Raw genomic sequence first — 27,475 nt, 5'->3', positions numbered from 1 at the left:
ATGGTGTCCGATCTCAATTCCAGCCAATTTTGGTTTGAAAAAGTCAAATGGCGCTCCTTCCCTTCCGAGCCCTGCCGTGCACCCAAACAGTGGTTTTCCCCCACATATGGGGAATCAGTGTATTCAGGAGAAATTGCACAACAACTTTAGTGGTCCATTTTCTCCTTTTACACTTGTGAAGATAAAAAGATTGTTGCTAAAATATCATTTTTGGGGAAAAAATGTGATTTTTTATTTTCACGCCTCTACGTTCTAAACTTCTGTAAAGCACCTGGCAGTTCAAAGTGCTCACCACATAGCTAGATAAATTCCTTGAAGGGTCTAGTTTCCAAAATGGGGTCACTTGTGGCAGTTTTCCACTGTTTAGGTACATCAGGGGCTCTCCAAATGTGACATGGTGTCCGATCTCAATTGCAGCCAATTTTGGTTTGAAAAAGTCAAATGGCGCTCCTTCCCTTCCGAGCCCTGCTGTGCGCCCAAACAGTGGTTTTCCCCCATATATGGGGTATCAGTGTATTCAGGAGAAATTGCACAGCAACTTTAGTAGTCTATTTTCTCCTTTTACCCTTGTGAAAATAAAAAAAATGTTGCTAAAAGATCATTATGTGAAAAAAAGTGAAATGTTCATTTTTTCCTTCCACATTCCGTTAATTCCTGTGAAGCACCTGAAGGGTTAATAAACTTCTTGAATGTGGTTTTGAGTACCTCGAGGGGTGTAGTTTTTAGAATGGTGTCACTTTTGGGTATTTTAAATCATATAAGCCCCTCAAAGTGACTTCAAATGTGATGTGGTCCCTAAAAAAAATGGTTTTGTAAAGGTTGTTGAAAAAATGAGAAATCGCTGTTTAACTTTTAACCCTTATAACTCCCTAACAAAAAAAAATTGGTTCCAAAATTTTGCTGATGTAAAGTAGACATGTGGGTTATTTATAGCGGTCTTCAGTTCGCCTAAGACTATCACCCTCAACATCCTTGTTTGGATTTTTGTGGAGACCTGCTGCTACGATCAAGCCTACATGGGAGTTGTGACCTAGGTTCACAACTCCAATAGGTGAGTACATTCCCTGCATAGGACCATATGTTTTCCTAAACAGTGTGACACATTGGGGGCGCCTTGTGTTTTTCTCAACTTTTAACCCTTATAACTCCCTAACAAAAAAAAATTGGTTCCAAAATTTTGCTGATGTAAAGTAGACATGTGGGTTATTTATTAACTAATTTGTGCGATATGATTCTCTGATGCAAGGGTATAAAAATTTAAAGTTTGAAAGTTGCAAAATTTCCAAAATTTTCATCAAACTTCCGTTTTTTTCACAAATAAACGCAAGTAATCTCAAAGAAATTTTGCCACTATCATAAAATACAATAAGTCACGAGAAAACAATGTCAGAATCACCAGGATCCCATGTCACATAGAAAAGAGAAAAAACACCATATCGCTCACCTATCCGCCATAATCTATATTGTCCATGATGATTTGGATCACTTGTAGAGCAGTCACATCAGTTATGGAACTGCTCTACCCGGCAGCCAGCTGCATACTAACAGGAGTGTGTAATAGTTCCTGCAGTGTGTAGCGCTGAGCTTCAGTGTGAAAGTTCATCAGCTGATGAGCCATGGTGAGCACCACCGCTGCGTGAGAAAGTTTTCATGCGGCAGCAGTTCCGTCAGTGATTTCATTGGGGTTCATCAGCTGATGAACTCCCTTCAACTTTCTCACCACAGCTCAGCACTACACACTGACACAGGAGCAATTATCTCCTGTGTCAATATGAGCCTGCTGTCCTTGAAAGCAGTCATATCAGTGGCTGCTCTCAAAGTCATCAGAATCATTGTGGGACATTATAGATTATTGCTTCACTTTGTACAGGTGAGTATGTTGTTGTTTTTTTTGTTGTTTTTTTTACAGGGAACCAGGGCATTGGAGATTAGGTGTTAAGATGAGTAAAATGTGATTTTTATTTTTAAATAAATGTGTAAAACCATGTGGTCATTTATTTCAAATAACAAACTTTATTCTGAGTGTTTTTTACTTACAATTTGAATATGGGATTAGTAAAGGGGGGTATCTTATAGACACCTCTCCCCTGGCTTCATGTCAGCTTCAAATAAAAGGCTGATATGAACCCCCGAAACTATCAACCCATTTGCTAATGCATCAGAGATAGTGGGAAGAGTGAGAATAAGCACCAGATTTGGCGCATCTTATTGTTGCGCCATTTCTGGGGTGGGTGAGAGTTGATGTTTATCGTCTGGGAGGGGGCCAATAACTATGGCCCTTTCTTAGACTATTAATATCAGCTCGCAGCTGTCTGTTTAGCCTTTGCTGGTTAGAATTTATAGGGGGATTCTAAGTCAATTTTTTTTCCTGGGTTCTCCTGTAAACTAGCTAGTAAATGCTAAGCAAACAGCTGTGAGCTAATATTAGTAGCCTGAGAACCTTTATGGCTATTAGCTCCTTCCCAGAATATTAATATCAGCCCTCAGTCATTGGCTTTCCCTCTGCTGGTTATGAAAATTACACCCACGCCACTTTTAATATTTTTTTAATCAATAAAAAAATAAATGTCAGCATGGGAGCCTGCCTATGTAAACTGGTATAATCCTATGCATGTCACAGCCACCAAGTATCGCGGTTCATGCTGAGTTATGCCAGTTGGGGTATGTGTCCACGATCTGGAATAGCAGCGGTTTGGACGCAGCTCACCTGATATGTAGAAATCCCATGCCCACTGTGCTTCTATTTGACGCTGCATAAACTCACCCATGGCACAGGTTTACGAGCTGCAGCATGTCAATTTCTGTTTCGGAGACGCTAATTTCCGCAACAGAAATTTCCACAGTAGAGTGCAGTGTATGCGGTAAATCCACATGGTTTAATGTTCATGGTTCAATTTGCTGTTTTGGATATAGCAAAAATATGCTGCATCCAAAGCATTGCTATATCCTGATTGTGTGTACATACCCTTGCTGTTTGGTTACAGCCAATGTAGGTTCTTTCTTTGAATGCTCCTACATAGGCTGGGGACAATGTGGGGCATCGCTTTAAATCTTGGATTACCGTCAGACCTGGGAGGAGTATGTTGGATTAATTTTAATTATTAAAGAATGTGTGTTAGGCGTCGGGATTCTCCCGCTGCACGGGATAGATCCCATGCTTGATCTGCCTCTGCAGTCTCCCATTCAGACTGGGCTGCTGCAGGTGCTGCTCAGTATAGACAATGGTCCCAGCATCTTGCTTAGGCTCACAGTGTTTGTTTGGTTACTGCTGGCTCTCCAGCTAAGTCTGTGGCAATCAGTGATAGGCAGCTGAATCCTGATGCTCTGGAGACTAAGTCCAGAAGTCATCTTACTGTGCATGTCCGTGATGAGGCGTCTTCTCATTTGTGGACTGCCATCAGCTGCTCTGGTGATGTGGCAGCTCCGGATTGGTCCACGGGCAAGGTCCTTTCCAACTGGACATGAGTCTAGTGTATAAAAGGCTCTCAGAGGCGCACGCCGGTATCATTTATGTGTGGATATGCCAGGGGATACTCTACCACTCTGTCTGCAAGTGTTGTGTGTCTGTCTAGCCTTGGGACTGTACACGTAGGCTGGCAACAAGCGTCAGTGGGGAAAATGAACCATTGGCTTAGCATCTGGCTCCTACATGTGTGCGGTTAGCACAGTAGAGTTCCAGAGCAAGCACAACCCTAGTCAGGGTATTAAGCTCAGAGCATCTATTCTGTTTATGTGAGTGAGACAGCTCAGTTGCAGAGAATCTGTTCCGTTTCTGTGTGCGAGTGACACAGCTCACTTGCAGAGCATCTCTTTAATTTCTGTGTGCAAGTGACACGGTTCAGTTGCAGTGCGAGATCTTTCCATGTGCTTGTTCAGTGATGTTTAACTGGACATAACACTCAGTACTTTTTTGTGCTGTTCCTCTCTGTGGAGTAACAGAGCATTGAACTCTTCCTCCTGTTCACACTGAGTAGCGTTAACTCTCTGTGTACAAGTAATCGCTCTCTGTGAGTTCCGTCATTATTCACTAGCAGCAGATTTCCATCTCTGCACGGTGGACCCCGGGTTGCGATTGCACTTTATTATTTTTTTAGCGCAATCGCCAACCTTAACAATGTGTCTGTTTTATTTCATAAATAAAGTGTTCTTGGTATGTATGTGTTTATTTAACTCTTTACTTACAGATTTAGTAATGAGGGTGTCTGGCTGAGGGCTGTATTATTAACCTGGGACTGTGCAAATAAGCATGAAAAAGAAGGGGTTGAAGAAAGAAAATACATCACAACTTTTTTTTTTCTTTTTTTTTCCAAATATCTTTATTTAGCTCCAAAAAGCATTCATTGCTGTACAAAAATGCATGAAAACCACATTCAAAAATGAACCAAAAATGCACTTATTTTCAGTTGCGTTTTTGCTGCCAACAAATTCCTAGAGATGCAGAAATGTTATCTAAATTTCTGCAATCAAATACTCAACGTGTGCACATAACCTTTGGGTGAGCAGTTAACCCCTTTCTGCCATTGGACGTACTATTCCATCCATGTGGAGTGGGCCCTAATTCCCAAGGACGGAATAGTACGTCCAGCGCGATCAGCCGCGCTCACGGGGGGAGCGTGGCCGATCGTGGCCGGGTGTCAGCTGACTCGCAGCTGACATCCGGCACCATGTACCAGGAGGGGTCACGGACCGCCCCCGGCACATTAACCCCCAGCACACCGCAATCAAACATGATCGCAGTGTACCGGCGATACAGGGAAGCATCGCGCAGGGAGGGGGCTCCCTGCGTGCTTTCCTGAGACGATCGGTACAAGGCGATGTGCTCACCTTGTACCGAGCGTCTCCTCCCTGCAGTCCCCGGATCCAAAATGGCCACGGGGCTGCATCCGGGTCCTGCAGGGAGGTGACGTCACAGCGCCTGCTCAGAGCAGGCGCCGGGAAGCCTCCCTGTTGTGCACGTCAGATCGCCGATCTGACACAGTGCATAGCAAAGTGTCAGACCGGCGATCTGTCACTTTACTGTGATGCCCCCCCAAAATAAAAATGTAAAAAAAAAAAAAAATCACATGTGTAAAAAAAAAAAAAAACCTAAATAAATAATAATAATAAAAAAAAATGTTCCAATAAATACATTCCTTTAGCTAAATAAACAACAACAAAAAAAGTGCACATATTTAGTATCGCCCCGTCCGCAACGACCCGACCTATAAAACTGTCCCACTAGTAAACCCCTTCAGTGAACACCGTAAAAAAAAAAAAAAAAAAAAGACGCAAAAAGCAACGCTTTATTATCATACCGTAGAACAAAAAGTGGAATAACATGCGATAAAAAAGACGGAAATAAATAACCATGGTACCGCTGAAAACGTCATCTTGTCCCGCAAAAAACAAGCCACCATACAGCATCATCAGCGAAAAATTAAAAAAGTTATAGTCCTCCGAATAAAGAAATGCAAAAATAATTATTTTTTCTATAAAATAGTTTTTATCGCATAAAGGCGCCAAAACATAAAAAATGATATAAATGAGGTATCGCTGTAATCGTACTGACCCGAAGAATAAAACTGCTTTATCCATTTTACCAAACGCGGAACAGTATAAACGTCCCCCAAAAAAGAAATTCATGAATAGCTGGTTTTTGGTCATTCTGCCTCACAAAAATCGGAATAAAAAGCGATCAAAAAATGTCACGTGCCCGAAAATGTTACCAATAAAAACGTCAACTCGTCCTGCAAAAAACAAGACCTCACATGACTCTGTGGACCAAAATATGGAAAAATTATAGCTCTCAAAATGTGGTAACGCAAAAACATTTTTTGCAATAAAAAGCGTCTTTTAGTGTGTGACGGCTGCCAATCAAAAATCCACTAGAAAAGGCGCTGTAAATAGTAAATCAAACCCCCCTTCATCACCCCCTTAGTTACGAAAAATTAAAGAAATTAAATAAATGTATTTATTTCAATTTTCCCATTAGGGTTAGGGTTAGGGCTAGGGTTAGGGCTAGGGTTAGGGTTAGGGTTAAGGGCTAGAGTTAGGGCTAGGGTTAGGGCTAGGGTTAGGGTTAGGGCTAGGGTTAGGGCTAGGGTTAGGGCTAGGGTTAGGGTTAGGGTTTAGGGCTAGAGTTAGGGCTAGGGTTAGAGCTAGGGTTAGGGTTATGTTGTGTATCCGCTTTTTGGGCTCCCCTGGTGGTTGCTGGTGGTACTGGTGACTTGTTTGCACTTTGCTGCTTCTGTTCACCTGCTTCCATCAGTGTTTGGGAGTTTCCTATTTAGCCTTGCTCTCCAGTCATTTCCTTGCCGGTCATCATTGTAACCAGAGTCTTTCGGTTGCATGTTCCTGCTACTAGTCTGCTGATCAGCTAAGTGGACTTATTGTCCTTATCGTTTTTGTATTTTTGTCCAGTGTACAGTTTTGTCATTTTCTGTTGCTGGAAGCTCTTGTGGTCTGATATTGCCACTCCTGTGTGATGAGTTGACACAGGAGTCTTAAAGTAATTTCAGGATGATTTTTTGAAAGGGTTTTCAGTAGTGTTGAGCATTCCGATGCTGCAAGTATCGGGTATCGGCCGATACTTGCTGTATCGGAATTCCGATACCGGGATTCCGATACTCTTGTGGTATCGGGTATCGGGTATCGGAACAACATTTTATTTTAATTCTCTCTTTTACACATTTTAACATTGTTAAAATGTGTAAAAGAGAGAATTAAAATAAAAAATATCGCTATACTCACCTGTCCGACGCAGCCGGGACCTCAGCGCAGGAACCGGCAGCGTTGTTTGTTTAAAATTCCCGCTTTTACATGGTTACGCGAACTCCCGGCTTGTGATTGGTCAGGGCGCCCATGTTGCCGGGCCGCGGACCAATCACAGCAAGCCGTGACGAAAATACGTCACGGCTTGCTGTGATTGGTCCGCGTCCCGGCAACATGGCCGCCATTAACCAATCACAAGCCGTGACGTCACGGGAGGCTGGACTTGCGCGCTTTTGAAAAAGCGCGCGTGTCCAGCCTCCAGTGACGTCCCGGCTTATGATTGGTTGCGCCGCGATCAACCAATCACAAGCCGGGAGGCTGGACACGCGCGCAATTTTAAAATGCGCGCTTGTCCTGCCTCCCGTGACGTCACGGCTTGTGATTGGTTAATGGCGGCCATGTTGCCGGGCCGCGGACCAATCACAGCAAGCCGTGACGTATTTTCGTCACGGCTTGCTGTGATTGGTCCGCGTCCCGGCAACATGGCGCCGTGACCAATCATAAGCCGGGACGTCACTGGAGGCTGGACACGCGCGCTTTTTCAAAAGCGCGCAAGTCCAGCCTCCCGTGACGTCACGGCTTGTGATTGGTTAATGGCGGCCATGTTGCCGGGACGCGGACCAATCACAGCAAGCCGTGACGTATTTTCGTCACGGCTTGCTGTGATTGGTCCGCGGCCCGGCAACATGGGCGCCCTGACCAATCACAAGCCGGGAGTTCGCGTAACCATGTAAAAGCGGGAATTTTAAACAAACAACGCTGCCGGTTCCTGCGCTGAGGTCCCGGCTGCGTCGGAGAGGTAAAGTATAGCGATATTTTTTATTTTAATTCTTTCTTTTACACATTTATATGGTTCCCAGGGCCTGAAGGAGAGTTTCCTCTCCTTCAGACCCTGGGAACCATCAGGAATACCGTCCGATACATGAGTCCCATTGACTTGTATTGGTATCGGGTATCGGTATCGGATTGGATCCGATACTTTGCCGGTATCGGCCGATACTTTCCGATACCGATACTTTCAAGTATCGGACGGTATCGCTCAACACTAGTTTTCAGTAGTGTTGAGCGATACCGTCCGATACTTGAAAGTATCGGTATCGGAAAGTATCGGCCGATACCGGCAAAGTATCAGATCCAATCCGATACCGATACCCGATACCAATACAAGTCAATGGGACTCAAGTATCGGACGGTATTCCTGATGGTTCCCAGGGTCTGAAGGAGAGGAAACTCTCCTTCAGACCCTGGGATCCATATAAATGTGTAAAATAAAGAATTAAAATAAAAAATATTGCTATACTCACCTGTCCGACGCAGCCTGGACCTCAGCGAGGGAACCGGCAGCGTTGTTTGTTTAAAATTTGCGCTTTTACTTGGTTACGTGAAGTCCCGGCTTGTGATTGGTCAGGGCGGCCATGTTGCCGGGACGCGGACCAATCACAGCAAGCCGTGACGAAATTACGTCACGGCTTGCTGTGATTGGTCCGCGTCCCGGCAACATGGCCGCCATTAACCAATCACAAGCCGTGACGTCACGGGAGGCTGGACACGCGCGCTTTTTAAAATACGCGCATGTCCAGCCTCCCGTGACGTCACGGCTTGTGATTGGTTAATGGCGGCCATGTTGCCGGGACGCGGACCAATCACAGCAAGCCGTGACGTAATTTAGTCACGGCTTGCTGTGATTGGTCCGCGTCCCGGCAACATGGCGCCGTGACCAATCATAAGCCGGGACGTCACTGGAGGCTGGACACGCGCGCTTTTTAAAATACGCGCATGTCCAGCCTCCCGGCTTGTGATTGGTTGACCGCGCCGCAACCAATCACAAGCCGGGACGTCACGGGAGGCTGGACACGCGCCCATTTTAAAATGCGCGCGTGTCCAGCCTCCCATGACGTCACGGCTTGTGATTGGTTGCGTCTCCCATGTGACTGCGACGCAACCAATCACAAAGCCGGGACGTAATTTTAAAATCCTTAAGGACCTGAAATTACGTCACGGCTTGCTGTGATTGGTTGCGTTGCCCATGTGACTGCGACGCAACCAATCACAACGCCGGAACGTAATTTTAAAATCCTGAAGGACCTGAAATTACGTCACGGCTTGCTGTGATTGGTTGCGTCCCGGCCACATGGTCGGCACGCGACCAATCACAAGCCGGGACTTCAGTAAAGGAAAGAAAAGCGCGAATTTTAAACAAAGAACGCTGCCGCTTCCCTCGGTAAGGTGCAGGCTGCGTCGGAGAGGTGAGTATAGCAATATTTTTTATTTTAATTCTTTCTTTTACACATTTTTACATTAATGTTGTTTCGATACCGATACCCGATACCACAAAAATATCGGATCTCGGTATCGGAATTCCGATACAGCAAGTATCGGCCGATACCCGATACTTGCAGTATCGGAATGCTCAACACTAGTTTTCAGTTGACCGTGAAGTCCTCTTTTGTATCCTTCTGCTATCTAGTAAGTGGACCTCTCTTTGCTAAATCTACTTTCATACTGTGTATGTCTTTTCCCCTGAAATCACCGTTAATATATGTGGGGGCTGCTATCATCTTTGGGGAATTTCACTAGAGGTAAGCCAGGTCTGTTTCTTCCTCTACCAGGCGTAGTTAGTCCTCCGGCTGGCGCGTGGCATTTAGGAAGCCGTAGGTATGCTCCCTGGCTACTATTAGTTGTGTGGTAGATTTAGCTCACGGTCAACTCGAGTTTCCATCACCCGAGAGCTCGTTCGTTATTTATATGTTTCTTACGTTCCCTTGCCATTGGGAACCATGACAGTATGACCGGCCCGTGTTAAACTTATTGGCAGAAGAAAGGAGAGAAAAAAGAAGTCTGTAAAAAATTTTTTTTTTCTTTCTCCCTATGCTTGCTCCATAGTTGGATCAGTTGTATTTCAGCTCTAATTACAGCCTTTGCCTTTCTCTCCTTATAATCCTTGAATGGCTCTGAGCTCACCTGTTTAAAGATGGATCCCCAGAGTTTGGCTGCAGGTTTAAATAATCTTGCTACGAAGGTTCAAAATTTACAAGATTTTGTTATGCATACTCCTATTTCTGAACCTAAAATCCCTACACCAGAGGTGTTTTCCGGAGATAGATCTCGGTTTCTGAATTTCAAATATAATTGTAAATTATTCCTTTCTCTCAGACCTCACTCCTCAGGAGATCCTGTTCAGCAGGTTAAGATTGTAATTTCTTTGCTGCGAGGTGACCCTCAAAATTGGGCATTTTCATTGGCACCAGGGGATCCTGCGTTGCTCAATGTGGATGCGTTTTTCCTGGCTTTAGGGTTGCTTTATGAGGAACCTAATTTAGAGATTCAAGCTGAAAAAGCTTTGATAGCCCTATCTCAAGGGCAAGATGAAGCTGAGATATACTGCCAAAAATTTCGTAAATGGTCTGTGCTTACTCAGTGGAATGAGTGCGCCTTAGCGGCAAATTTCAGAGAGGGCCTTTCTGATGCCGTTAAAGATGTTATGGTCGGGTTCCCTGCGCCTACGGGTCTGAATGAGTCCATGACAATGGCAATTCAGATTGATCGGCGTTTGCGGGAGCGCAAACCCGTGCACCATTTGGCGGTATCTTCTGAAGAGACGCCAGAGAAAATGCAATGTGACAGAATTATGTCCAGAAGCGAGCGGCAGAATTATAGGCGTAAAAATGGGTTATGCTTCTATTGTGGTGATTCTGCTCATGTTATATCGGCATGCTCTAAACGTACTAGGAAGGTTGACAAGTCTATTTCAATTGGCACTTTACAGTCCAAATTTATTTTGTCTGTAACCTTGATTTGTTCATTATCAGTTATTACCGTGGATGCCTATGTGGACTCTGGCGCCGCTCTGAGTCTTATGGACTGGTCCTTTGCCAGGCGCTGTGGGTTTGATTTAGAGCCTCTGGAAGTCCCTATACCTCTGAAGGGTATTGATTCTACACCTTTGGCTTGTAATAAACAACAGTTCTGGACGCAAGTGACTATGCGTATGACTCCAGACCATCAGGAGGTGATTCGCTTCCTTGTGTTGTACAATTTACATGATGTTTTGGTGCTTGGATTACCATGGTTGCAGTCTCATGACCCAGTCCTTGACTGGAAAGCTATGTCTGTGTTAAGCTGGGGATGTCGGGGGGCTCATGGGGACACTCCTTTGGTGTCCATTTCGTCATCTATTCCATCTGAGATTCCGGCATTTTTGTCTGATTATCGTGATGTTTTTGAAGAGCCTAAAATTGGTTCACTCCCTCCTCACAGGGATTGTGATTGCGCCATAGATCTGATTCCTGGCAGTAAATTTCCAAAGGGTCGTTTGTTTAACCTATCTGTACCTGAACATGCTGCTATGCGCGAGTATATTAAGGAGTCCCTGGAAAAGGGACATATTCGTCCTTCTTCATCACCTTTAGGAGCCGGTTTTTTCTTTGTCTCTAAAAAGGATGGCTCTCTGAGGCCTTGTATTGATTATCGACTCCTGAATAAAATTACAGTCAAATATCAGTATCCGTTGCCTTTGCTGACTGATTTGTTTGCTCGCATAAGGGGGGCTAAATGGTTCTCTAAGATTGATCTTCGTGGGGCGTATAATTTGGTGCGAATTAAGCAGGGGGATGAGTGGAAAACCACATTTAATACGCCTGAGGGCCATTTTGAGTATTTGGTAATGCCTTTCGGCCTTTCTAATGCACCTTCGGTCTTTTAGTCCTTAATGCATGATATTTTCCGTGAATATTTGGATAAATTTATGATTGTGTACTTGGATGATATTTTGATTTTTTCTGATGACTGGGAGTCTCATGTTCAGCAGGTCAGGAGAGTTTTTCAGGTTTGCGGGAGAATTCTTTGTGTGTAAAGGGTTCAAAGTGTGTTTTTGGGGTTCAAAAAATTTCCTTTTTGGGGTACATTTTTTCCCCTTCTTCTATTGAGATGGACCCTGTCAAGGTTCGGGCTATTTACGACTGGACGCAGCCTACTTCTCTGAAGAGTCTTCAGAAATTCTTGGGCTTTGCTAATTTTTATCGTCGATTTATAGCTGGTTTTTCTGGCGTTGCTAAACCTCTGACGGATTTGACTAAAAAGGGTGCTGATGTTGCCAATTGGTCCCCTGCTGCTGTGGAGGCCTTTCGGGAGCTTAAGCGCCGCTTTTTGTCTGCCCCTGTGTTGCGCCAGCCTGATGTTTCTCTTCCCTTTCAGGTTGAGGTCGATGCTTCCGAGATCGGAGCGGGGGCGGTTTTGTCACAGAAAAGTTCCGACTGCTCAGTGATGAAACCTTGTGCGTTCTTTTCGCGAAAATTTTCGGCCGCCGAGCGAAACTATGATGTGGGTAATCGGGAGCTTTTGGCCATGAAGTGGGCATTTGAGGAGTGGCGTCATTGGCTTGAGGGTGCCAGACATCAGGTGGTAGTTTTGACTGATCACAAGAATTTAATTTATTTGGAGTCTGCCAGGCGCCTGAATCCTAGACAGGCACGTTGGTCGTTGTTCTTTTCCCGGTTTGATTTTGTGGTCTCGTACTTACCGGGTTCTAGGAATGTGAAGGCAGATGCTCTTTCTAGGAGTTTTGAGCCTGACTCTCCTGGGAATTCTGAACCTGCTGGTGTCCTTAAGGATGGGGTGGTTTTGTCTGCTGTCTCTCCAGATCTGCGACGTGCTTTGCAAGAATTTCAGGCGGATAGACCTGATCGTTGTCCGTCTGGTAGACTGTTTGTTCCTGACGATTGGACCACTAGAGTCATCTCGGAAGTTCATTCTTCTACTCTGGCAGGTCATCCGGGAATTTTTGGCACCAGAGATTTGATGGCTAGATCCTTCTGGTGGCCTTCCCTGTCTCGAGATGTGCGTGTTTTTGTGCAGTCTTGCGATGTGTGTGCTCGGGCCAAGCCTTGTTGTTCTAGGGCTAGTGGGTTGTTGTTGCCCTTGCCTATTCCTAAGAGGCCTTGGACGCACATCTCTATGGACTTTATCTCGGATCTCCCTCTTTCTCAGAAGATGTCTGTCATCTGGGTGGTGTGTGACCGTTTTTCTAAAATGGTTCATTTGGTGCCATTGCCTAAGTTGCCTTCCTCATCTGAGTTGGTCCCTCTGTTTTTTCAAAATGTGGTTCGCTTGCATGGTATTCCGGAAAACATCGTTTCTGATAGGGGTACCCAGTTCGTGTCTAGATTTTGGCGGGCAGTCTGTGCCAGGTTGGGCATTGATTTGTCCTTTTCATCTGCATTCCATCCTCAGACCAATGGCCAGACGGAGCGAACTAATCAAACTTTGGAGACTTATTTGAGGTGTTTTGTGTCTGCGGATCAGGATGATTGGGTTGCCTTTCTGCCGTTGGCGGAGTTTGCTCTTAATAATCGGGCTAGTTCTGCCACTTTGGTTTCTCCTTTCTTTTGCAATTCAGGGTTTCATCCGCGTTTTTCATCTGGTCAGGTTGAATCTTCGGATTGTCCTGGAGTGGATGCGGTAGTGGTTCGGTTGCATCGGATTTGGGGACAAGTGGTGGATAATTTGGAATTGTCCCAGGAGAGGACTCAGCAGTTTGCTAACCGTCGTCGTCGTGTTGGTCCCCACCTTCGCGTTGGGGACTTGGTGTGGTTGTCTTCCCGTTTTGTCCCTATGAGGGTTTCTTCTCCCAAATTTAAGCCTCGGTTCATCGGTCCTTATAGGATTTTGGAGATTCTTAACCCTGTTTCCTTTCGTTTGGACCTCCCGGCATCTTTCGCTATCCATAATGTGTTCCATCGGTCGTTGTTGCGGAGATATGAGGTACCGGTGGTTCCTTCTACTGAACCTCCTGCTCCTGTGCTGGTGGAGGGTGAATTGGAGTACGTCGTAGAGAAGATCTTGGACTCCCGTATTTCCAGACGGAGACTTCAATATCTGGTTAAATGGAAAGGCTATGGTCAGGAAGATAATTCTTGGGTAACTGCCTCTGATGTTCATGCCTCGGATTTGGTTCGTGCCTTTCATAGGGCTCATCCAGATCGCCCTGGCGGTTCTTGTGAGGGTTCGGTGCCCCCTCCTTAAGGGGAGGGTACTGTTGTGTATCCGCTTTTTGGGCTCCCCTGGTGGTTGCTGGTGGTACTGGTGACTTGTTTGCACTTTGCTGCTTCTGTTCACCTGCTTCCATCAGTGTTTGGGAGTTTCCTATTTAGCCTTGCTCTCCAGTCATTTCCTTGCCGGTCATCATTGTAACCAGAGTCTTTCGGTTGCATGTTCCTGCTACTAGTCTGCTGATCAGCTAAGTGGACTTATTGTCCTTATCGTTTTTGTATTTTTGTCCAGTGTACAGTTTTGTCATTTTCTGTTGCTGGAAGCTCTTGTGGTCTGATATTGCCACTCCTGTGTGATGAGTTGACACAGGAGTCTTAAAGTAATTTCAGGATGGTTTTTTGAAAGGGTTTTCAGTTGACCGTGAAGTCCTCTTTTGTATCCTTCTGCTATCTAGTAAGTGGACCTCTCTTTGCTAAATCTACTTTCATACTGTGTATGTCTTTTCCCCTGAAATCACCGTTAATATATGTGTGGGGCTGCTATCATCTTTGGGGAATTTCACTAGAGGTAAGCCAGGTCTGTTTCTTCCTCTACCAGGCATAGTTAGTCCTCCGGCTGGCGCGTGGCATTTAGGAAGCCGTAGGTATGCTCCCTGGCTACTATTAGTTGTGTGGTAGATTTAGCTCACGGCCAACTCGAGTTTCCATCACCCGAGAGCTCGTTCGTTATTTATATGTTTCTTACGTTCCCTTGCCATTGGGAACCATGACAGGGTTAGGGCTATGGTTAGGGCTAGGGTTAGGGCTAGGGTTAGGGTTTGGGCTAGGGTTAGGGCTACAGTTAGGGTTAGGGTTGGGGCTGAAATTAGGGTTGGGGCTAAAGTTAGGGTTGGGGCTAAAGTTAGGGTTAGGGTTTGGATTACATTTTCGGTTGGGAATACGGTTGGGATTAGGGTTAGGGGTGTGTCAGGGTTAGGGGTGTGGTTAGGGTTACAGTTGAGATTAGGGTTAGGGGTGTGTTTGGATTAGGGTTTCAGTTAGAATTGGGGGTTTCCACTGTTTAGGCACATCAGGGGCTCTCCAAATGTGACATTGCGTCCGATCTCAATTCCAGCCAATTCTGCACTGAAAAATTAAAACAGTGCTCCTTCCCTTCCGAGCTCTCCCGTGCGCACAAATGGGGGTGTACCCCAACATATGGGGTATCAGCGTACTCAGGACACATTGGACAACAACTTTTGCGGTCCGATTTCTCCTGTTACCCTTGGGAAAATACAAAACTGGGGGCTAAAAAATAATTTTTGTGTAAAAAAAAATATTTTTTATTTTCACGGCTCTGCGTTATAAACTGTAGTGAAACACTTGGGGGTTCAAAGTTCTCACAACATATCTAGATAAGTTCCTTGGGGGGTCTAGTTTCCAATATGGGGTCACTTGTGGGGGGTTTCTACTGTTTAGTTACATCAGGGGCTCTGCAAATGCAACGTGATGCCTGTAGACCAATCCATCTAAGTCTGCATTCCAAATGGCGCTCCTTCCCTTCCGAGCTCTGCCATGCGCCCAAACGGTGGTTCCACACACATATTGGGTATCATCGTACTCAGGACAAATTGGACAACAACTTTTGGGGTTCAATTTACACTGTTTCCCTTGGAAAAATACAAAACTGGGGGCTAAAAAATAGTTTTTGTGGAAAAAAAAGGATTTTTTATTTTCACGGCTCTGCGTTATATACTGTAGTGAAACACTTGGGGGTTCAAAGTTCTCACAACACATCTAGATAAGTTCCTTGGGAGGTCTAGTTTCCAATATGGGGTCACTTGTGGGGGTTTACAGGTCCTTCTCAAAAAATTAACATATAGTGTTAAATTTCATTATTTACCATAATGTAATGATTACAATTAAACTTTCATATATTATAGATTCATTATCCACCAACTGAAATTTGTCAGGTCTTTTATTGTTTTAATACTGATGATTTTGGCATACAACTCCTGATAACCCAAAAAACCTGTCTCAATAAATTAGCATATTTCACCCGACCAATCAAATAAAAGAGGTTTTTTAATACAAAACAAAAAAACCATCAAATAATAATGTTCAGTTATGCACTCAATACTTGGTCAGGAATCCTTTGGCAGAAATGACTGCTTCAATGCGGCGTGGCATGGAGGCAATCAGCCTGTGACACTGCTGAGATGTTATGGAGGCCCAGGATGCTTCAATAGCGGCCTTAAGCTCATCCAGAGTGTTGGGTCTTGCGTCTCTCAACTTTCTCTTCACAATATCCCACAGATTCTCTATGGGTTTCAGGTCAGGAGTGTTGGCAGGCCAATTGAGCACAGTAATACCATGGTCAGTAAACCATTTACCAGTGGTTTTGGCACTGTGAGCAGGTGCCAGGTCGTGCTGAAAAATGAAATCTTCATCTCCATAAAGCATTTCAGCCGATGGAAGCATGAAGTGCTCCAAAATCTCCTGATAGCTAGCTGCATTGACCCTGCCCTTGATGAAACACAGTGGACCAACACCAGCAGCTGACATGGCACCCCACACCATCACTGACTGTGGGTACTTGACACTGGACTTCAGGCATTTTGGCATTTCCTTCTCCCCAGTCTTCCTCCAGACTCTGGCACCTTGATTTCCGAATGACATGCAAAATTTGCTTTCATCAGAAAAAAGTACTTGGGACCACTTAGCAACAGTCCAGTGCTGCTTCTCTGTAGGCCAGGTCAGGCGCTTCTGCCGCTGTTTATGGTTCAAAAGTGGCTTTACCTGGGGAATGCGGCACCTGTAGCCCATTTCCTGCACACGCCTGTGCACGGTGGCTCTAGATGTTTCCACACCAGACTCAGTCCACTGCTTCCTCAGGTTCCCCAAGGTCTGGAATCGGTCCTTCTCCACAATCTTCCTCAGGGTCCGGTCACCTCTTCTCGTTGTACAGCGTTTTCTGCCACATTGTTTCCTTCCAACAGACTTACCATTGAGGTGCCTTGATACAGCACTCTGGGAACAGCCTATTTGTTGAGAAATTTCTTTCTGGGTCTTACCCTCTTGCTTGAGGGTGTCAATGATGGCCTTCTTGACATCTGTCAGGTCGCTAGTCTTACCCATGATGGGGGTTTTGAGTAATGAACCAGGCAGGGAGTTTTTAAAAGCCTCAGGTATCTTTTGCATGTGTTTAGAGTTAATTAGTTGATTCAGAAGATTAGGGTAATAGGTCATTTAGAGAACCTTTTCTTGATATGCTAATTTATTGAGACAGGTTTTTTGGGTTATCAGGAGTTGTATGCCAAAATCATCAGTATTAAAACAATAAAAGACCTGACAAATTTCAGTTGGTGGATAATGAATCTATAATATATGAAAGTTTAATTGTAATCATTACATTATGGTAAATAATGAAATTTAACACTATATGCTAATTTTTTGAGAAGGACCTGTATATGGTTTAGGTACATTAGGGGCTCTGCAAATGCAACGTGACACCTGCAGACCATTCCATCTAAGTCTGCATTCCAAATGGCGCTCCTTCCCTTCCGAGCTCTCCCATGCGCCCAAACAGCGGTTCCCCCCCACATATCGGGTATCAGTGTACTCAGGACAAATTGGACAACAACGTTTGGGGTCCAATTTTTCCTGTTACCCTTGGGAAAATACAAAACTGGGGGCTAAAAAATAATTTTTGTGGGGAAAAAATAATTTTTATTTTCACGGCTCTGCGTTAAACTGTAGTGAAACACTTGGGGGATCAAAGCTCTCACAACACATCTAGATTAGTTCCTTCTGGGGTCTACTTTCCAAAATGGTGTCACTTGTGGGGGGTTTCAATGTTTAGACACATCAGTGGCTCTCCAAACACAACATGGCATCCCATCTCAATTCCAGTCAATTTTGCATTGAAAAGTCAAATGGCGCTTCTTCCCTTCCAAGCTCTGCCATGCACCCAAACAGTGGTTTACCCCCATATGGATCTGAAGTAAATTTTTTGTGTAAAAAAGTTAAATGTTCATTTTTATTTAAACATTCCAAAAATTCCTGTGACACACCTGAAGGGTTAATAAACTTCTTGAATGTGGTTTTGAGCACCTTGAGGGGTGCAGTTTTTAGAATGGTGTCACACTTGGGTATTTTTCATCATATAGACCCTTCAAAATGACTTCAAATGAGATGTGGTCCCTAAAAAAAATGGTGTTGTAAAAATGAGAAATTGCTGGTCAACTTTTAACCCTTATAACTCCCTAACAAAAAAAAAATTTGGTTCCAAAATTGTGCTGATGTTGTAGACATGTGGAAATGTTACTTATTAAGTATTTTATGTGACATATCTCTGTTATTTAATTGTATAAAAATTCAAAGTTGGAAAATTGCGAAATTTTCAAAATTTTCCGTTTTTTTCACAAATAAACGCAGGTAATATCAAAGAAATTTTACCACTATCATGAAGTACAATATGTCACAAGAAAAAAGTGTCAGAATCATCAGGATCTGTTAAAGCGTTCCAGAGTTATAACCTCATAAAGGGACAGTGGTCAGAATTGTAAAAATTGGCCCGGTCATTAACGTGCAAACCACCCTTGGGGGTAAAGGGGTTAAAGAAGTTGAAAATTAAATAATCTCTAAAAGAGCTAATATTAAATATGACATATTTCCTTTGTATTTTAGGAAAAAAACTAAAAAAAAAATAATTTTAAAAATTACAAAAATGAAAATGGTCCAATGGAAAAGTTTGGACCCCTTGCATGGTTAGTACCTAGTAGCACCCGTTTTGCAAGTATCACAGCTTGTAAATGCTTTTTGTAACCAGTCCAAAGTCTTTCAATTCTTGTTTGAGGGATCCATTCTTCCTTGGAAAATTCTGCCAATTCTGTGAGATTCCTGATTCGTCCTGCATGCACTTCTATTTTGAGGTCTAGCCACAGATTTTCAATGAAGTTCAGATCAAGGAACTGTGAGGGCCATTGTAAAACCTTCAGCTTACGACTTTTGAGGTAGTCTTTTGACGTGTGTTTAGGATCATTATCTATTTGTAGAATCCATCCTCTTTTCAACTTCAGCTTTTTCCAGATGATGTTATGTTTGCATCAGGAATTTGTTGATATATCATTGAATTCATTCTTCCCTCTACATTAAATGATCCTTGTGCCATTGGCTGCAACACAACCCCAAAGCATGATTGATCCATCCCCATACTTAAAGGGAATCTGTCACCCCAAAAATCGTATATGAAATAATGCCACCGGCATCAGGGGCTTATCTACAGCATTCTGTAGTGCATAGATAAGCCCCCATGTAACCAGAAAGGTAAGAAAAACAGGTTAGATTATACTCACCCAGAGGCAGTCCCGGTTTGTCTCGGGTCCAATGGGCATCGCGGTCCGAGTCCGGCGCTTCCTATCTTCATACAATGATGTCCTCTTCTTGTCTTCCTGTGCGGCTCCGGCGCAGTTGTACATTGTCTGCCCTGTTGAGGGCAGAGCAAAGTACTGCAGTGCACAGGCGCCGGGCCTCTCTGACCTTTCATGGCGCCTGGGCACTGCAGTACTTTGCTCTGCCCTCAACAGGCCAGGCCGCGCCAGAGCTGCGGCAGAAAGACAAGAAGACGACGTCATCATATGAAGATAGGAGGCGACGGACCGTGACGCCCATCGCACCCGGACCGCAGAGGGACCACCCCTGGTTAAGTATAATATAACCTGTTTTTCTTTCCTTTCAGGTTACATCGGGGACTTATCTACAGCATTGCAGAATGCTGTAGATAAGCCCCTGATGCTGGTGCCTTATCTCATATATGATTTTTGGGGTGACAGATTCCCTTTAATGGTTGAAAAGATGTTCTTTTCCTAAGATTCTGTGCTCTTTTTTCTCCACACATACCTTTGATCATTGTGGCCAAAGAATACTATTTTAACCTAATCGGTCCACAGGACTTGTTGCCGAAATGCATCAGACTTGTTTAGATGTTCTTTTGCATACTTTTGATGCTGAATTTTATGGTGAGAACACAGGATAGATTTTCTTCTGATGACTCTTCCATGAAGACCATATTTGTGCAGGTGTCTATGAATAGTAAACCAATGTACCACAACTCCAGAGTCTGTAAATTCTTTCTGATCTTTTGCCTTAAAGAGTGGGGTTCTAATTTGCCTCTGTAGCAATCCTACAAGCAATTCTATCTGAATTTTTTCTTTGGCTTCCAGACCTTAACTTGACCTGTACTGTTTCTGTTAACTGCCATTTCTTAATTACATTTCGTTGTAAAGGATAATTTGTGGATTAAGTCCGCGCTGCCCCAATGATACAAATTCAGATATAATAATGAACTCCGGTGGTTTATTCAATGTGTTTCAAGGTCTATCTGACCTCTTCATCAGGAAAATAACCACAAAAACATACCTTATGTCTTTGTGGTAATTTTCCTGATAAAGAGGTCAGATAGACCATGAAACGCATTGAATAAACCACCAGAGTTCATTATTATATCTGGATTTGTATCATTGGGGCAGCGCGGACTTAATCCACAAATTATCCTTTACAACGTCTCTGAGAAGGTCGCGTTGGTGGCCCGTGGATCTGCAGCAGCCGATACACACATGCTTTTGCTTTATGCCATCAGGTGAGCAGCTCCTTGTTAAAAACTGCAATTAATCCCAAGGCTAAGACCCTATTTGCACTTTTTTATCTCCTTATTTTACTAGTATTAATTACATTTCGAACTGAGAAAAGGACAACTTGAAAATGCTTTGCTATCTTCTTATAGCCTTCTCCTGCTTTGTGGGTCTCCACTATTTACATTTTCAGAGTGCTAGGCAGCAGCTTAGAAGAATCCATGGCTGCTGTTTTTGGCACAAAGTTAAAAGAGGCTGGGCTTTTATAAAGCTGGGAAATTTGCATTACCTGGTCTTTTATAATGATGATAGTGAACAAGCCATAACCCTGGCAGGCTTATTAAGGTCTCAAACCTTGGTCAAAGTTATCTGATCACAAATATCTCCAAGGGTGCCAAAACCTTTGCATCATCCCATTTTTTGTCGCTTTAAAATGTAAAAAATGACAATATATATATATATATATATATATATATATATTTTTTTTTTTTTTTTGCCTAAAATACAAAGGAAATGTGTCATCTTTAACTTTAGTCTTTTTTTAGTTCATTTCATCTTCAACTTGCTTAACTGTTCACAATAATAGTAATTTTGACCAGGAGTGCCCAAACTTTTACATGCCACTGTATAATAGTGAGTGTCACAAGATCATACGATACGATACGATACGATACGATACGATACACTTTATTGATCCCGTGGGAAATTATAGTATCACAGCAGCACAACTTACATCATAAGAATCATAAAATGAATTACTTAATTGACATGACAGTGTAGTTGACAGAAGGACATTATACATTAGAATAGGACATACACCGCAGGTAAACTGAAAAGTAGAAGGAATAAAGCAGACATTCACCTTGATGATTTAACCCTAATGTTATTGTTGTACATTCCCATAGCAGTTGGCACAAACGATTTCCTATATTTTTCCTTCTTACACCTCAGAAGTATTTAGCCGGTTACTGAAGGTGCTCTTCTGTCTCATGAATAGCTCATATAGTGGATGTGCATTATTGTTCATGATTGCCATACACTTTTTCAGAGTTCTTCTCTCCACTACCTCCTCAAGAGAGTCCAGATTGCAGCCCACAGCAGAGCTTGCCTTTTTGATAAGCTTATTCAGCTTATTAGCATCAGAGGCCCGCACACTATTACCCCAGCATATGATTGCAAAAAAGATGGCACTTGCCACCACAGACTGGTAGAACATTTCTAACATTTTGCTGCACTCATTAAAAGACCTCAGTTTCCTTAGGAAATACAGTCTGCTCATCCCCTTCTTGTAGACAGTCTCTGAGTGGCATCTCCAGTCCAGTTTGCTGTCCAAATGGACCCCCAAATATTTATAACTCTCCACCTGCTCTACCTCCTGCCCAGCAATAGTGATCGGTAAGCATTCCAACTTAATCCTGCTATAGTTGGCCACCAACTCCTTAGTTTTCTTAACATTTAGTTGTAGATAGTTACCATTGCACCAATCCACGAAATTCGACACCACCCTTCTGTATTCCTCATCCCCCTGATCTCCCCTAAAACATCCCACAACCACGGAGTCATCCGAAAATTTTTGAAGGTGGCAAAGATCAGATTTATACTGAAAGTCTGATGTATACAGTGTGAATAGAAAGGGCGCAAGCACCGTTCCCTGTGGGGGCACCTACACTGCTCAATAATCTGCTTGACACAACTGCTCCCATCTGTACAAACTGTGGCCGATCTGATAGGTAGTCAGTTATCCAATTTCTCATCCCCTCCTCCACCTTCATATCGGTCATCTTTTTGTGTAGTAAAGGTGGCTGCAGGGAATTAAATGCACTCGAGAAATCAAAGAACATCGCTCGCACCATGGTTCCGTCAGTGTCCAGAAATGAATGTACACTATGTAACAGAGAAAGAATAGCATCATCCACCCCCAATCTATGTCGGTAAGCAAACTGAAGGGGATCAATAAAAGCGTTAACCCTTGGTCTTAAGTGAGCAAGCACTAATCTTTCCAAGGCCTTCATAGCGTGAGATGTTAAGGCTACAGGACGATAGTCATTTAGGGTTGCAGGAGAAGAAGTCTTGGGTACCGGCACCAGACAGGAAGTTTTCCATAACACTGGTACCCTCTGTGTTTGTAGACTTCCATTAAATAGGAGTGTAAAGACAGTACACAGCTGGTCTGCACAAACTTTAAGGACACGTGAGCTGAGTCCATCTGGTCCTGCTGCTTTACCAATGTTAAGTGACTTAAACTGCCTCCTCACATCATTTTCGGATACTCTAAAATTAGTCTGCTCATCCTCCAACATTGATGTTGCAGAATTTGCACCCAATTCCCCTCCACTTCCAGTTGGCAGTACACATGTACTGCTAAATCTATTGAAATACTTGTTCATCTCATTAGCCTTGTCCAGTTTTCCTCCCCCGTGATCAGACCTTGCCTTAAGCCCAGTCAGTAATTTCATTCCTGACCAAACATCCCTGGTATTATTGTGGGACAGTTTCTTTTCAAGTTTAATTCTGAAGGCTTTCTGGGATCATGTCCTCAACACATCTGTTAAAATAAATATAATGTGGCTAATACAATTTAAGGATCAAAGCAATATACATACGATTTGGGCTTTTTTCTTGTAAGAAACTGAATTAGAATACTACTAAGAACAGAAAAAACTGAAATATTTTTCCTGATATATATTTCTCATCATCCTAATTATTTGTTGTAAAAAGGCACCTAGTTAAAATCAATTCACGAGTATATTTATTTACTGTTATTTACAGATCATAAAGGATCAGAAGCTCCTGATAATAGTCGGTGGAATGTTATTGATTGATCTGTGTATTTTGATATGTTGGCAAATAGTTGACCCTTTAAAAAGGACAGTTGAAGAATACAACCTTGAGGTAAGATGCAAGTTTTATTCATTATATTAGCTTAAACTGATTGTTCACTGCTGAGTAGTGTTGAGCATTCCGATACAGCAAGTATCGGGTATCGGCCAATACTTGCGGTATTGGAATTCCGATACCGAGTTCCAATATTTTTGTGGTATCGGAAATCGGAATCGGAAGTTCCCAGTGTATGGTTCCCAGGGTCTGGAGGAGAGGAGACTCTCCTTCAGGCCCTGGGAACCATATTCATGTAAAAAATAAAGAATTAAAATAAAAAATATGGATATACTCATTGGTCGCGTGAGCGGTCACATGAGCGGCATGCGACCAATCACAAGCCACGACGTCATCGAGGGTCCTAAACTCCACATTCTTAGGAACGGAGGCTGCCGGTTACAATCGGTAAGGTCCAGGGGCCGCCGGACGGGTGAGTATATCCATATTTTTTATTTTAATTCTTTATTTTTTACATGAATATGGATCCCAGGGCCTGAAGGAGAGTTTCCTCTCCTTCAGACCCTGGGAGCCATCCAGGATACCTTCCGATACTTGTGTCCCATTGACTTGTATTGGTATCGGGTATCGTATCGGCGATATCCGATATTTTTCGGGTATCGGCCGATACTATCCGATACCGATACTTTCAAGTATCGGAAGGTATCGCTCAACACTACTGCTGAGCACAATTTGTTTTCCTCAAAACAGGTCCAAAATTCTCCAATATATAGACTTCCAAATCAGTGCTACCTATCCCAGAAATGCTCTTAAATTAAACAGGAACTGTCAGCTCTCCTGGCATGTCTCTTGCATTCCCCACTAAAGAACAATTCTGCAGCAACTTCTCTTTTTTTGCAGTTCTGTTACTGATCCAAGATATGTATCATTAAATTGACAATTGGGCGTTATCTTGTCAAAGGAATGTGTCCCTATAAAGTGAGACATTGATCATGTCAGACCTTGCAAGGACAGACCCCCAACAGGTAACACCCAGTTGTCAATTAATTTTTATATTTATAGCAGAAATAACGGAGGAACCACATAATGTGAATTCTAAGACTTTTTATATTTTGGGGAATGCATTTATATTTTAAAAATAAATGTGATGAAAGGTGACAATTCAACTCTAAATAATATTTTGACTGCCTACGGCTTTTTATTTTTAATGAATTTAGACTATTTACATTTTTTTTTTATTTACTTTAATTTATCCCATCTTTCCTTTCCATTCCAAATTTTTTACAGCAACTTTGCTTTATGAGAGCATGTTTTTTGTGTGACGAGTTGTAATTCTAACTTAGACCATTAGTTTTACTATGTAATATATTATATTATAACATATTGTAGAGTGATGACCTCCAGCACTCGAGTGCCGAAGGTCATTGCTCTACAATATATTACTCTATTTTCCTTCAAGCACCACCCTTACAATTAGCGTGCACCACTTCTGATCGATTACACTTTATATTATAACATACCATGGAACAAAAATTCCAAGTGGAATTGAAAAATGCCATAAAAAGGACATACTAGCTTTGGTCTACAAAAAAGTCAAGTAACGGTGGTATCAAATTTATATAGTCTTTTATATTTTACTACTTAAAAAAATGTTTAAAAAATCAGTGTTACTATATTCTAAGGGCAATAACTTTTTTTCAATTGATAGAGTTGTGTGGGAGCTTGTTTTTTGCAGGGTTGACTTCTGTTTTCATTGGTTTAAATGTCTGGTACATAAAATTTTCTGATCTCTTTTTGTTCCACTTCTTTGTAAGAAAGCAAATGATTATGCTATCGTGTTTTTTTTTTTTCTCATTTAGGTATGGAATAAATGCATTCCATAAATTACAGATAAAATATGATATACTGTATTTTTTTTATTTTTTAGGATTGCTTAAATGTATGTTTTGAGCAACGTGAACTTATTTTCATAGTTTAGTTTTGTGTATTTATTAAAAATATTAACTGTTTTCTCCATTTTTTTTGTACAAAAGTCCTTAGAGGACTAAAACCTGTCATTAGTCATTTTTATATTATTGCAAAACTATAGAACTGTAGTCTATTGTAAAATTGACAAACCGCCTATTAAAGCTTTGTTCCCATGACTAAAGTACATTTAAATCCAAAGATCTTGAACTAAAGATAAGTTTTACAATTGGATGTGTTAAAAAAATGTTATAGTAATTGCTGAAAGTGTGTGCACGCTGGAAGATATTCCAGAAAATTATTGCAATTATAGCTATTTTGATATACACACGTTTATTTAATTTGTGTGTATTGGAACAACACATAAAAACTAGAGAAAAAAAGGCAAATCGGACATAACTTCACACAAAACCCTGAAAATGGGTCAGACAAAATTCTTGGCACTTTTCCAAAATTGTGGGTAAACAACTTTGTTTCAAGCATATGATGCTCATTCAGACTCACCTGTGGCAAGTAACAGGTGTGGACAATATTAAAATAACACATGAAACCAGATGAAAGGCAAGATTTTGACACAATCTTTGCATTGTGTGTGCCACACTAAGCATAGAGAACAGAAAAAGGAGACGAGAACTGTCTGAGGGCTGGAGAACCAAAATTGTTGAAAAATATCAACAATTTCAAGGTTTGAAGAGAATCTCCATAAATCGTGATGTTCCTTTGTCCATGGTGCATAATATAATCAAGAAGTTTACAACCCATGGCACTGTAGCTAATCTCCCTGCACGTGGACAGCAGTAAAAAATTAATGAAAGGCTGCAACACAGGATAGTGCGGATGGTGAATATGCAGCCCTAATAGAGTTCCAAAGAAATTCAAGCTGTCCTGCAGGCTTAGGGTGCATCAGTATCAGTGCAAAATATCTTTTGACATTTGAGTGAAATGAAGCACTATGACAGAAGAACCAGGTCGAACCCATTGGTGACACAGAGACTTTAGTTTGCCAAAATGTACGTGAGTAAGCCCTGTCATGGGCAGCCCAATCTCCAGACCTGAACCCCATTGAAAACCACTGGAATGTATTCTAGAGGATGATGGACAGTCACAAGCCATCAAACAAAGAAGAACTGCTTACATTTTTGCTCCATGAGCAGTGTGAAAGTCTGTTGGAAAGCATGAAAGCTGTGATTAAAAATCATGGTTATTCCACAAAATATTGATTTCTGAACTCTTCCTGAGATAAAACATTAGTATTGTTGTTTCTAAATGATTCTGAACTTATTTTCTTTGCATTATTTGAGGTCTGAAAGCACTGGGGTTTTTTTGTTTTTTTTTGTCAGAAAAAAATACAACATTTATTGCTTGGAAATTCGGAGACACGATGTCAGAAGTTTATAGAATAAATGAACAATTTACATTTTACTCAAAAATATACCTATAAAGAGAAAAATCAGACAAACTGTACATTTTGCAGTGGTCTCTTAATTTTTTCCAGAGCTGTATGTCTTATTGCACTAGGCAAAATATCATTTCACCCTACGAACGAGCATTTGGCTCATTTATCAGGTAATTGTCAGTCTGTTTACACTAAAAGGTAATCTTGAAACAAGCGTTTTAAAAATTCTCATTCACAATTATCAGTGAGTGTAAATGCAGTAAACCCTATTAACAGTGTCCTTTTTCTGCAAAATATTGCAATATCATGTAAGTTGTTCAGGATGTTTTGGCGAACATAACAAAAACTTCACTGTGTTGGCTTATCTATCCGTCTCATCATATTCTCTTGAGTCAGACCTACTGTATTTTGCTGGCATGAGGGGACCTACACTATAAAAGGTGGCTTTAATGTGTTAGCGGTTTGCTATATTTTATACATATATCACATGATGGTGTTTATCATTTATAATTACCGTGTATAATCGAGTATAAGCCTACCCGAGCCAAGACCTCTAATTTTGCCACAAAAACTGTGAAAACTTATTGACTCAAGTCAGCAGCTACTGGTAAATTTCAAAAATAAAAATAGATACCAATAAAAAGTAAAATTGATTGAGAAATCAGTAGGTTAAATGTTTTTGAATATTTATATTGAATCAGGAGCCCCATATAATGCTCCTTACAGTTCATGATGGGCCCCATAAGATGCTCCATGCAAAATACGCCCCATATAATGCTTCATAAAGGTCATTATGGGCCCCATAAGATGCTCCATACAAAATACGCCCCATATAATGCTTCATAAAGGTCATGATGGGCCCCATAAGATGCTCTTTACAAAAATATGCCCATATAATGCTGCACAAAGCTTAATAACGGACCTATAAGATG

The 27,475-nt window shown here is 42.3% G+C and overlaps 1 protein-coding gene across 1 annotated transcript in view; it reads left to right on the top strand.

Annotated features, from left to right (window-relative positions):
- Window positions 1-27,475, top strand: part of GABBR2 (gamma-aminobutyric acid type B receptor subunit 2) — a 1,202,616-nt gene that overhangs the window by 840,526 nt on the left and 334,615 nt on the right. Inside the window, exon 13 of the mRNA XM_077269688.1 lies at window positions 23,117-23,239. Within this exon, the coding sequence (XP_077125803.1) occupies window positions 23,117-23,239 (123 nt within the window). The remainder of the gene's footprint in view (window positions 1-23,116; window positions 23,240-27,475) is intronic.

The sequence above is a fragment of the Ranitomeya variabilis genome, chromosome 6 (genome assembly GCF_051348905.1).
Source record: "Ranitomeya variabilis isolate aRanVar5 chromosome 6, aRanVar5.hap1, whole genome shotgun sequence".
In the NCBI taxonomy this organism is placed as follows: domain Eukaryota; kingdom Metazoa; phylum Chordata; class Amphibia; order Anura; family Dendrobatidae; genus Ranitomeya; species Ranitomeya variabilis.
The sequence above is the reverse complement of the archived record's forward strand: the minus strand, read 5'-3'. Positions and strand labels throughout refer to the sequence as shown.